This window comes from Gobio gobio (genome assembly GCF_949357685.1).
Source record: "Gobio gobio genome assembly, chromosome: 5".
Lineage (NCBI taxonomy): Eukaryota > Metazoa > Chordata > Actinopteri > Cypriniformes > Gobionidae > Gobio > Gobio gobio.
The window spans coordinates 18,221,480-18,234,306 of record NC_137101.1 but is presented as its reverse complement, the minus strand read 5'-3'; the positions used below and the strand labels follow the sequence as shown (position 1 = coordinate 18,234,306).

The window sequence follows — 12,827 nt, the reverse complement described above, 5'->3', positions numbered from 1 at the left end:
GCCAATGAACTTTAATAATGCCTCATAATTCACCTATTATTGTCAGATTAACTTCTCCTCTCCCATTTTGGCATGGTTGGTGTGGTGGTTGGTGAATTTTTGATCTCATATTCAGTTTACAAATGAGTGACGCGCTTGTTTGTCAGATCTGTCTGCCGAACATCCTGTTCTAGACACAAATAGAGATGTATGAGTGTAGGGACAGTTCAGAATGGTTGATGGTCCAGGTGCTCTCAAAATCGGATCAAGGGACCCCCAGGGGATGGGGTGTTATGGGGTCCATAGAATGAATGAATATATATATATATATATATATACATACATATACTCCTTCCTTATTAATATTACACATATTTATATTAATACTATTATTCATATATTATTTTTAATTTGCTTGGAACAAATTTGTTTTTTTAAAGCTTCTTATATTTTAAATAGGGTCTTTACAGAGAAATTATACTATATCGCTTTCTCTTTTACCAAACATTCTCTCTCAACCAGGTTATGTCTAATTGACATCTTGGCACTCACACTCCTCTCAAACACACCCTTGCTCTATGTTTTTCCACAGTTCTCTTTCCGCTGTACCCCTCAGGCAGTGCTGGTCCCACCAAAAATGTGCTCCCCACCTTGTAAGGGCGCATAAGCAGGGTTCCACCCAGCTGCCACAAACAAGACCTCTTTACACTAATGCATACAAGATGTGCTGCTGTTTTGGAAATAATGGGACCAGTCCCAAAGTTTCTGCCCTCCCTCACTTCTTTTTCTCACTCTTATGCACATATTTCTTTAATGCTGATAACCTATTCACATAGCAAATATTGGTTTTAAATCTGCAGCTAGTATCTTTTATCTTTATAGAACATTTTATAGTGCAAAGGTTTCTCGGTCAGACTTAATGGAGTTTTCAGATGGTTTTTATTTAGGTATTAACTATTTATCATGTTTCTTTTAAAAGTCATTGATACAAATTAGACAAAACTTGGCATGCAGTAAGTGTATAGGGCTATAACATTAATATGGTTAGCTTTGGTTTCATATAGAAATCTCTAACTTTTCATTTCAGAATTCTGAGCCTAGTGTGAGACTTTTGAAGCTGTAGGGGACAGATGTGAAATTAGTTTGCCTTTTTCTTTTTAAATTTGTGATGCAGGTCACTCCATCAAAATGCTCAATTCATTTAAAGCCTCAATCCATTTAACATTTTTGCTATCAAGAAGAAACGGAGATATTAAAGAGATCTCATTTGTTCACTACACTCAAATAAGAGCATACATTTATTAGTACACTCGTATTCTCATATAAAGTGGCAGGTTAAAGTCCTTATTTTAGCACTTCATAATTCCAGCATATGTTGTTTTTCATATTGAAAAAACTAAAAGCAACATCACAGGCTGAACTGAAAGGTGCGTCTATCAAAGGCCCACAGAAAAGGGGCGCCGCAACAGTCCTTTTCTTCCCAAAACATGAGAGAGCAGAACAGAACGAGATCAAGACAGGGGAGCTGCCACGAAAGACAGATACATCAGCATATCTGCTTCCTTCTCTGTCCATTTTGCAGTAAACGATTGCACAGATCCCCGCTGCAGGCTGTCACATAAAAGAGGGCTTTCTATTTTTATTAATAGTTAAAGTGAAGGAGCTGTCAGCAGGGACAATAGCGGCCATGTTAATAAATAAAAATAATAACTATTATGGTGCCGCGGTGAGAGAGAGGGAGAAAGTACTATGTACACTATACAGGGAGAGAGAGAGCAGGCAGGGGGGATAGACGAAGTGGCCATTTGTTGAAACCTTTCGCTTGTCAAAGCTCTTGGGCTTAAAAGCCTCTGTCATTGTTACGCACAGATGCCAGAATAGAGGAGAGAGAGAGAGAGAGAGCCGAGGGCTAATAACACCTGTTGGGGTGACAGTGAGACAGCTGTCAGTAGAAACAGCAGCAATGAAGGTGATTGGCTGAATGGTGAGGCAGTGCGTTTATAAACCAAAGACGTCTGTTACAGGCCTGAAAGTGTCAAACTCTGAAGTCCAGAGGCGAGACCAGGAACGCAAAGGATATTCAGAAATACTCAAGAGCGAGAATGCGACAAACTTTAAATTGCAGACATGCCACTGAGGAAGTTTGAGCACTAATCAGACATGAAATATTTGGCAAGTCTTCTTCTATTTGGCAAGTCTTTGAGTGCAAGTGTGTGTGCCGCCCACCTGGGGCCTGTACAGTCTATCAGTCGCAAAGACACAGGTTAGTTCTCAGTGTATTAACTGCAGCTGAATTGGTAATGGTGCCACCTGGTGTTTTTACTTTGGTGGAAAAGTGTTTAACTGTATGTATGTGTGTGAATATTTGCAAATTTTCTTTTTCCGAAGGGTTTAGTCATTAAGATTTAAATGAGATGTTTTTCAAGACACAATTTATCATAAAATGACACTGAATCGAACAATGACCTTGTCAGGCTTTACTATTTAAGCTATAAGGATGTAGAGTGTGTGTGTGTGTGTGTGTGTGTTTGCTTTTGGAGATGTGAATTTGAATATTCTGAAGGGTTTAATGATTAAGATGTCTGAATAAACATGTTCATTGCAAGCATCGTGCTTTACTCTTTTGAGCAACAGGATGTAGAATGACACAAAGAAAGGATAAAAATGAAACGTATAGGAAAAGGAAATCACAACTGAATCTAAAGTTTGTGTGTGTGTGTGTGTGTGTAGTTTCTCTGACTCTGAAAATACTGACTGCTGTCATTTACCACAAACACACACCTTGTGTTTCTCTTTCACTCTTTGTTTCTCTCTCTTCCTCTTGTTTTGTTTCATATCGCGGTTAATTGTTGTGATGGTGATGCTGGTACTGGTGTGTGCATGTATTTGTGTTAGAGAGGAATACAGGGAGGGTGTTGAGAGTTGTTGTAATTTTCCTCTCTCTCTCTTGTTTGAGACGTCCGTCCTTGGCAGGTTAGTAATTAGCGTGTGGGGTGGAGGGGTTAGCGGGTCCGCGGGGTGTATTAGGAAAACAAAGCGCACAGCCTCGATAATGTGTCCATTGTACCCGGTGCATTAAGAGCCTCTTTGTGTTAGCTGGAGCATAGGGCTAATGATTGGCTAACAGCAGGTGAGGAAGCCGCTCAACTCTCTCTCTCTCTCTCTCTCTCTCTCTCTCTGTCTTTCTCTCTCCTTCTCTCTCTCCATCCTCTCTTCCTCCTGCCCTACTGTTGGTGCCATTAGAGAGACGGGCCTTTATTACAGCAAATGGACTTTAAATGAGCTATATTGTGATGTTGCCTGCCTGTGGTAATTCTCTCTCTTTCTGTCTCTCCCTCCCCTCCAGAGGCCCCTAGTATTGAGAGGCTGTTGTCTAAGGACTGGAAGGACAAGCTATTGGCCATGGGTTCTGGCAACTTTGGAGAGATCAAAGGTAAAACGAAAGACTTTGAGTCTTCATTTGACCTCTGAGTGTATGCATGTTCGCGTTCGGCCTTCGATACATCTGTTGCGTCTCTTTTTAGCGCAACAAAACCATTCGCTATTCCAATCTGCGATTGGGTCAGAAGAGCTGGTTTTGCGGTTCTAGTTTTGAATTGAACCTATAATCATACTCATAGTTGTAAGTATCAAATGTCACATCTTCAAGCGTTCCGAGAGCTCAGGTATGCTAATCCACCTAGCGCTAGCCTCTTCGCCGTCCCGGTTAATGATCTGCCGGGATGACTTGCTAAGCAACAGCCTTGCTCATGTTAGCACGGTTAATGATACATCCTGTTAGGTCACTCAGCCGTAGCGAGAACACACTCCACTGTCAGTTTAACAAGCCTCTGTACACCTTCCTCACGCTAGCGGCGTGTTCGCGAGGCTAACTCTGGAGAAAATGTACTTCATTAAGCGGCTCAGAAATATTTAATCAAATGAAGCTTGTTCACGCTCCTGGAGCAGAAAAGGGAACGCCATTGATCAAGCCGTCGGTGCGGTAACCCCACTGTGATGACATTTTAGCAGGAGAGCATCCCCGCCATGACTACCGATGACTAGCGGTTGGAGAGGGCCCTCGCAACTGTCCTCTCTGTGTGTGCGTACCCTTTAAGATCAGAAATGGGCACACAAATGTGTAAAAACAAGTAGGTCATTTAAAATGAGGTGCTGTAAGCAAGGTTTTCTTTGAAATATCACATTTTAGCCAATCAGGAATACACTCAGTCTGTGAATAATTTTGTATGTTCACATTCGGGTTTGCTTATATGTCTTTGGGAACGGGTTTTTGTCAAGAGTGTGAAGTTCACAAAAGAGTGGGACATCGTAAACAGCCGAAATTGCTTCTAACTACTTTTATTATTATTTTTTAAATGTCATTGTTTAAAACTAATTCATTACATGCTATTTTGCCACTGGCAGATATATTCCCTGACAGTTGGTTTATGGTGGTATGGTGATATGGAAATATATAATGTATCGCACAGATGAAGCACTGTATTCTATGCGTTTTATAGAACAGTTACTGTATAAGAGAATTGTACTTTAAAAAAGTCAACTAAATATATTGTACAGTAAAGAACCGTATGGAAGGTTACAGAGTGGAACAGATAGAATGTAAGAGAAAGGGAGAAGAAAAGATGGAAAGAAAAGTGGTAATGGACAATAAGAGCCTCGGGCTAAGCTCTTTCTCTCCTTCTCTCCCTCTTGTAACACAGCACTGTGCTGCTTTAGGGATTTATCTTTTAAGCCCAGTCATTAATTAGCAGTGAGAGCTGCTTGACAGGTATTACATTGTTACAAATTGGTTAATTACTGTGGTTTGTGACATGAGGCAGGGCAGTAAAGGCAGCCTTAGGATGTTTAGAGAGAGAGGAAACCACTTATTGATCCAAAGCTGAACTTTCAGTAGCCGAGGTAAAAAGACTTCGGTTGTGATTGATGAGGCTGGTGTATTTTCTTATGTGTTTGTATAAACTCCTTCTGTCAACTCTAGTCTTAGGGCATCTAGAGTATATTGTGTCAGAGGTTCAGTCACATTTGAATGAGTGAATCTTACAGAGTTAGGGATGTGTAAAGCTACAAATACTTCTAAAATCAACTTGTTGGTAGGTTGTCTTCATGTCCACCAACAACGGTCAGCGTTCTCATTGGATTCTTTAGGATTCGTCCTTCCAGTCAAAGACAGCTGAGCAGAGTGCAGGGGTCTAAAGATACGTTTTTAAACTATTTTTGACTCAACACTTTGCTTTATAAGGTTTTCTTACCAGGTGAGTATTTTTTTCTGTTGGCCCTGTCGGGAAACAAGAAATGAACAAGCAATTGTAGATTTATATGCGTCAGAAAAATATATTCACAAGAAATACAATTAAAAAAAATAAAAAATTTCATTCGCAATACTAGCTGGAAGTTATATTTCAACTCCATGAAATCTGTGAACTCATTTGATGCTAAAATCCAGTTAAAAAATATTTAAATTGAATAGATAAAAACTAGATAAACCATTCTGACCCATCCCTAGTATAAGCAACAGGGTCTCGAAAAGAAAGCGAGAAATAAAGATCGCTTTGATCCCTCTTTTCTCTGGAAGACACGTCAGTTTTCACACAAGGCCCTCCCTTGTCCCAGGCCCGCTCGGATGCACACCCTCTTGTGAAAGCCCAGTCTGGGAGCTGTTAAGGGGCGCTGCAGGTTTATTTTTCCAACTGGCCGCCTGTGACAGTTGCCATTATTGTGCATTGTTGAGTCTGTGTGTGTGTGTGTTTTTGAAGGGGTTACAAATGGAGCCTACTCTCACCTTCCTGCCAGGGCAAAGGGTCAGGTCAGCTGCTATGACTCCCTTCTTTCTCTAGCTTTCTTCATCATCTGTTTTTCCCTGGTGAGGAATGTGGCCCCTCAGAAGGTAGAGGCCGAGAACAATGGAGGATTGTGGGCTGTGCAGACGTGTGTCTGTGTGTGTGTGTGTTTTAACACAGATATATGACCTCAGACGCACAATTGCACACACATGAACTCATTAACAGACGTGCTCATTTGGACATTTGAACGCTTTAGGGGTTTAGCACACACACACTGTTTGATTGGTGGTAGTCTGGGGTAATACCGCAGTGCAACGACATCCTGTCGAGTGATTTAGTCTTCCCCTCTTGCCGTCTGCTCTGGGGCTGATCGTATGTCAGGGCGTTCTCATCTTTAGCCGAGGTCGGAGGTCAGCTCATGCTAAATGTGTAGCGACGGCTAGGTAAACACCAGGGCGATAGCACATCTCAGGAGGAGCACATCTGGGTGCAAGGCTTCCTCGACTAGCTCTTTGACCTGTGGCCTGTGCTCTTTAACCCCTGCAGGCACCCCGGACAGCCTGGCGGAGAAAGAGCGCCAGCTGATGGGGATGATCACACAGCTCAGCAGTCTCAGAGAGCAGCTACTGGCCGCCCATGAGGAGCAGAAGAAACTAGCCGCTTCGCAAATCGAAAAACAGCGCCAGCAAATGGAGTTGGCGAAACAGCAACAGGACCAGGTTAGCATTTTTTCACCATGCGTTTCATCAGATATGCACATTTTACAAGTAGTGTTTTTACCCCCTAAAGACTGAAGCCGATAACAATATCCGGAGGGCAGGATAGGCTAATATACTGTTAATTATAAATGTAATAAGTTTATTGATAACATGAAAATTGAAAACTCAAATCTCAAAATTAAATAAACTCTTATTTTAAACAATATGTACTCGGAAATATTTGTGATTTGAATTGGCCTGGTCGTCTACTGCAGGTCCTAACCAGGAAAATAATGCAATAAAGTTTGGTGTTGTACCCAATGGAATCTCATTGGTCAAAAATCCTGAACCACTTAGCTGTATATTAATCAATAAAATTGTTCTGATAGGCTGTACTTTTGTCACGTCTGCTGTTAGAAAGGACAGGAAAACGCCTGATGCTTGAAACATAAGTAGTTTCATAAGTAGCAGATATATTTTCAAAATTGACTACTTGATGGGTCAAGGAAGCCCTGTATATTAGGCTGGTTTCAGGTTCTCCTGACCCTGATCATACAGTACGTGTTTCTTAGGGGGCATTAACATAAGATGCTTTTTTGGTGTTCATAAACGGCTAGATGAAGCGCAACTTAATGGAACAGAATGCAGGAGTCTTTTTATGTTGTTTTAAAGTGGATACATTTCAAGACACTCTCTCAGCATGTTAATTAGAGCACCACCGCAAAAATATTCAAACAAAAACAAATTAGCGAAATATAAACTAGCCAGCCTCAGTAAAAATGCAGTATGTTGTTGGATGACCAGTAAATTAATGACCCATTCCTTCCTATCATGTCTGATTGGGTCACTGTTATTGTGAACATTTAAATTGTACAGAACCGTGTTATCAGTGAGTGAATGTGTGTGTGGAGGCCAGGTATGGGTGTGTAACATACTAACATTCTTTACTTTGAACCACATTCACAAAGACACCTTCTGTGTGTGTAGCTTCAAGGTCCCCTCCAGCACGCAGGCAGGAGACTAAAGGTGTTTGCATACAGAAGAGTGTGCTTTAGCTTTGTTGTGTGTATAGTTGCTTCTGGGGAGCTCAATTTTACAAAAGAAAACAGATCTGTATTAACACATACACTAACACACCCCTGTACACACACACACACTGCTCGAGGACTGGGCGCCACTCCTTGGTAAATATGTATGAAATACAAAAGGATACTCAACAGCTTCAAACACACTGTTTACAGTCACCATACATACATGTGACCCCCTCTGCGCAAATAATGTCCTCTCTTGTTGGAAAAGAGTTTGACACATATGACAGTTTGACATCTTCTATTCGCAGATTGCACGACAACAGCAGCAACTTCTGCAGCAACAACACAAAATCAACCTCCTGCAGCAACAGATCCAGGTGAGTCATATATACGTGCATGTCCACTTGTAGACTCGTATACACGTTTTGCGTTTATGCTTTTGAAGTTATGTTTGTGAGATGTCGCAGTGCGAGTCACTTGTCACCATGACCGTGGGGTTTCATGACAATCAAACATTCTAGTCCACCAATCAGCAATCAACCCCCCAAACACAATCAACCATTCACAGACGAGCATCAGCGCTAGTATCCAGAGTCCATTCTCGTAGTCCATTTTCTAGAACAATCAAAATGTAGTTACACAAACGAAGACGAAGGTTGGTCCAAAGGGTTGGAAGCAACATTATGCTGCCTTCTGAGATGCTGTACCTCTCAGTCCAGAATGCATTATGACAAGCTCAGTTGAAAAAGATGACTGATGGATTTAAGAAACGATTATAAATATAATTCAAATATTTTTTTTTAAATCATGAGGAAAATACTTTTTCCCCCCAAATGTGTGCATGCTGCATATTTTTAGATTATCTTGCAGTTAGCTTAGCAGTATTAACATTTGGAAACAATTCTCCCATGCACTTTGAATAACATAGGCTGTAATTGAATGTTTTTCAAAGATTTTGAACAAGGCTTTTAGGTTATAGCATGTCAGCTGTTAGCTATTTGTGTGGTCCTCAAAGTAGCTGCCTATGAAGAGCGTTTCAAATCACTTAAGAGGCTCCATGTTGGTTACTATGCTGCCTATATAGGCAGTAGACAAGCAGCGCAATATGTTTTGAAATAGAGTGTGTATTGAATCGTATCACTCATGCAAATCGTATGATTTTTTTTTATTAATGTATACATGTGGCTAGTAAAGAAGCATGTGGAAAACTAAACAAGACACTTTTTGATGGGTTTGTCCCAGCTGACTTATACATGGGGCAGAGAGACACTGGCCGGCTTTGTGTGAGCAGGTGTGAAGCGAATAAAGGCTTTGTGTGCAAGAGGAGATGAGATGATTCTAATTTGGTTGATAAAATGAGACTTAGCCTTGAGAGGGACTCCGGCAATTTTGGCCAGGAAGCCACATCACACTGAGACTATTCACACACACACACGCACAGAGAGAGAGAGAGAGATCACTGCCGTCCGCTGGACCCCTGCCATTCTCTTATAGTGCCTAACTGTGTGTGTGTGTGTGTGTGTGTGTGTGTGTGTGTGTGTGTGTGTGTGTGTGTGTGTGTGTGTGTGTGTGTGTGTTGCAGCTGTGTTTGTTTGTGTGTAGTATGTTCACACTACACAGCTTAGCCTGAACATGTGTATGTGAGACTTATCTGTGTCTATTTCAAAATCTGCATCAGCTCATGTTCTTATGTGTGTGTTAGTAGCAGCTGTGTGTGCGTCAGTCCCCAAAACACGTCCGCTTGGGTTTTTCTAGCCCCGTCGTCGCTCACAGAAACAAAGCTTCTTTTTCCCATGACTTTGCAACCTTTTCCCAAACAAGCACTTCTCCTTTCAGCCTAGTGGAACAATAGTTTCTCACAGTCAACACAGAGGCGGAGGAGGGGGGCGAGAGGAGGAGACCCTTGTTATGGGCCAATCATATATTAGCCCTAAATCACCTCCTGAAAAACACACATTTGACTTGTGTTTAACACACAGGCCGCTAACATACTCTGAGCAAACACTTGCGTCAGAGACAAATATAGCCATCCTGAACTTTTAGAGTACGTTTAGAGTTTATTACAAGACGTTACTGAGGTCAAGAGACGGATTCCATGTTCAAAAGAAGGGAAATAAGCTTTAAAGTCAACATGAAATCAAAATGTACCTTTTTAAATGCAATTTTCCTGGTCTTATTTTGAACAATTCCTCAGTACATGTCAGTTGAAACGACAACAAAAATGTTTATCATTTTCCCTAACCTCTTTGGAATGACATTTTTGCAATGCGTTAATTAAGTCCCACCCTTATCCTCGTCAAATAATCGGTTTTACTCCAGGTAAAAAAAGGTCTCATTAAAGTCAAATGGATTGCTAACACTGTTTCATGTTGACATGGACATTTCAACTGAATTCTGTTCCTGTAGCACATTTAAAACTCCTTGAAGAGTTAGTTCGCTCCTGAAATATGCACGCGGTTAACACATATATACCTCTCAGTGTGGGGCCACTTCTTTAGGCTCTTGGGGGTAACATGCATACACACCCTTTCATTCCTATTAAAGCTGTGTCTCAACTCAGGGCCCCTGACGGTTATCCAACCAGGAAGACGGGCTCTTTTGGATGAAAGAATACACCTGCTGAGAAGCATGAGGCATGAAATGCAGGATACATATAATGCATTTCCATGCTTAACGAAAGGCGTAATGTTGAGAGAGGCCCGTGGGTGCTGTGGCTGGGAGCTGCCCACTGGTACAACCTCCTCCTGAGCTCCGCTGTACTCTAACACTTTCCCGCTGTCTGTTCGCTTTTCTCTCATTAGCAGCCTCCTTTCAGCACACCTCCTCCGGCTCTGCGGGGCATCGCGCTGGTGTTAGAAAATTTCCACTACCCAGCGCAGAGGCCGGGATGAGGCTCCTCCGCTGTCAAAGTGGCAGTTAACGCAAGCAGCCAGACCTCCCATGAGGAGCTGTTTTTTGCAGACTAATTTGACGTAGAACGACAGTCATTTAGCACAATGGCATTAGCCACAGCTAACGAAACGAGCACTGCTGTCGCATGTTTTAGCTAACTAACTAGTTTAAGTCTTCAGACACGGTGGCGACAGAAACCAGTGGCTGCTTATAAAACGCATATTAGAGTCAACCTACATTTCGGGAAAACTAACCTAATAATGAGCTTCCACGGCAGTACCTTATACATGTCAAACACAGCATGATTGCTTCATAACTCAATCAGACTCATTTGCCATGCGTCAGTGCCTCTTTGAGATAGTAAATTCATTTTCCCACGGAATGAGAGTTAAAAAGAAAACGGTTGTGGAGAAAAAAAAGACAACAGTAGCGTTAGCTCATCAGAGTTAGACCAGGTCCTGTGCGCAGGAGCGGCTAACCCAATTGGCTGTGTAATTGTTTAATTTGTCTCATTATACCTAAATGAATGTAATTGGTGTTTTTCCTGCATGAAGTGGCCGCACTGGTTGTGTGAACTGGGCTTTGTGCAGCACTGCGGATGACGATGGGGATTGATACGAGCACTCCCTTTATATTATTAAGAATATTTCAGGTGGCATTTATAGGTGGCCGTATGTCATTTCTGCACAATTAGCATTATCAGTTGTTTGATTTTTATGATTGTTGAGGCACTTTAGTGTGCACACGTTTTAAGAGAATCAACTGATTCTGCATTTTTTTGTTGAATTTAAAGTAAAAAAAAAATGCATGTTTAATCTGTAAGTTTTTGTGCCATCTGTGGGTAGATTGACTTTAGCTTTACAATGACATTTTGGCATGGTACACAAAGAAAAGGTAACCCTGTATACCTGCAAAGGGAGCAGTTGACAGAATATTTGTGTTTCCTAGAAAGAAAACAGCGAGGGAGAGACAGGGAGAATAATGTGCCAGGCAGATATGTCTAACATTCTCATTCAACTCTTATTTGTAAGTAAAGGTTTGCCACAAGATGACACATTGAGCAAGACAAAGAATGATGATGGAAGTTCAACCTTAAAAGTAGGCATGCACAGAAAATTTTCCAAAGTGCTATGTGCTCAACAAGGAAGCCGGAACGAGAGAAATTAACAGATACAAAGTGTTATACGTGTCCATTTCCACCTCTACTTCCTCGTCCAACCACAGAACAACTGTGTGTTACCTAAGCGACTGGCCCTGAGCAGCATATAACAGCCTGGTGTGTGCCCGTGTATGCGTGTCTTCGTGTGTTTGAGTGTGTGGGGAAGGCTTCTCTCAGCCCGGTGGTTGGCAGCTAATGGGAGCTATTTGAGGAAGGACACACAGGCAGAGGAGCAGATGGGCCCTGCGTTATGCCCACCTACAGCGGGCGGCTGACGCACCTCCTGCACTCACACCTAATGGGGGCCTAATAAAAGGCTGGCTGTGCAGACACAGGCTCGCCACTCAATTTCATTAGCCACTAATCAGCCAAAGGTGCCCTTGGCTCACGGAAAAGGACCGTTCGCTGGAAAAAAATGAGAGGCATACTTGAAAAAAAAGAACGAAGGGCATAAGTGAGAAAATGGACATGCGTTAGTGATTGGAAAGAGCAGGGTTGTTGTTTTGGTGGGGTTTGAAAATGCCACGTTTGTCTGGAAACCGCGATCAGGCATGGAGAAGAGAGATCAAGCATAACGGTGAAGCCATGTGACCTTGAAGCAACTCTTTATTGGTCTCGACTTCAAACCCCACCCGTTTCGCCCTTATATAGCGCAACAGTCGGATTTCCGAGAGTACTTGATTTTTAAAGGTAATGTAAGACGAAACTTACTGTGAGAGCCTTGGATTAATAATATATGATTGTGTAGCCAGAAGTCAATGTGATTTTCAGGTTAATTAAAATATAAATCATGTTTAAATGCAAAATTCCTGGTCTAGAACTACACTGCTCATAATCCTAAAGAGAGCTCTTCCATGCATCCAACAATCAGATAAGTCGCTATTGTGGAAAAGAGAACTGCGAACTCCCCACATCCTCAGGTGTCTTTATTGCAAAAATAGTTTTTTTGTTGTTGTGCATAATCCATTGCCTTGAGGTCTTTTAAGTTTTTAAATACCTTTTTTACAAATTAAAGTTTATACTCTTGTCACTCATCTCAGAGCTTATTGGTTTGGCTGAAATACCAATGTAGGAAATTAATAGGAACAATACTAAAAAAAATGTTTTCTAAATAACAAAAAAAAAACACCATAGCTGCTGAAACAGCGGAGATGGTAACTGTTGCACTTTGTTAGGTCCCTGATAACACACCCTACGGCGACACCTCACAATTGTTGTGAAGTAACACTCTCGTGAACGTCAGATAACATTTCCAGCTTCCTTTTTTAGCCATCAATGTTTAACCAGG

At 41.7% G+C, this 12,827-nt stretch overlaps 1 protein-coding gene across 5 annotated transcripts in view; it reads left to right on the top strand.

The window, feature by feature from the left end:
- The window catches only part of sox5 (SRY-box transcription factor 5), a 233,559-nt gene that overhangs the window by 187,272 nt on the left and 33,460 nt on the right, over positions 1-12,827 (top strand). For 3 of the 5 annotated variants that reach the window (XM_079817426.1, XM_079817424.1, XM_079817423.1), the window contains 3 exons: positions 3,326-3,412; positions 6,306-6,478; positions 7,797-7,865. In XM_079817426.1, coding sequence (XP_079673552.1) covers positions 3,326-3,412; positions 6,306-6,478; positions 7,797-7,865 — 329 coding nt within the window. The remainder of the gene's footprint in view (positions 1-3,325; positions 3,413-6,305; positions 6,479-7,796; positions 7,866-12,827) is intronic. The other 2 variants (XM_079817427.1, XM_079817425.1) reach the window with 1 other exon arrangement.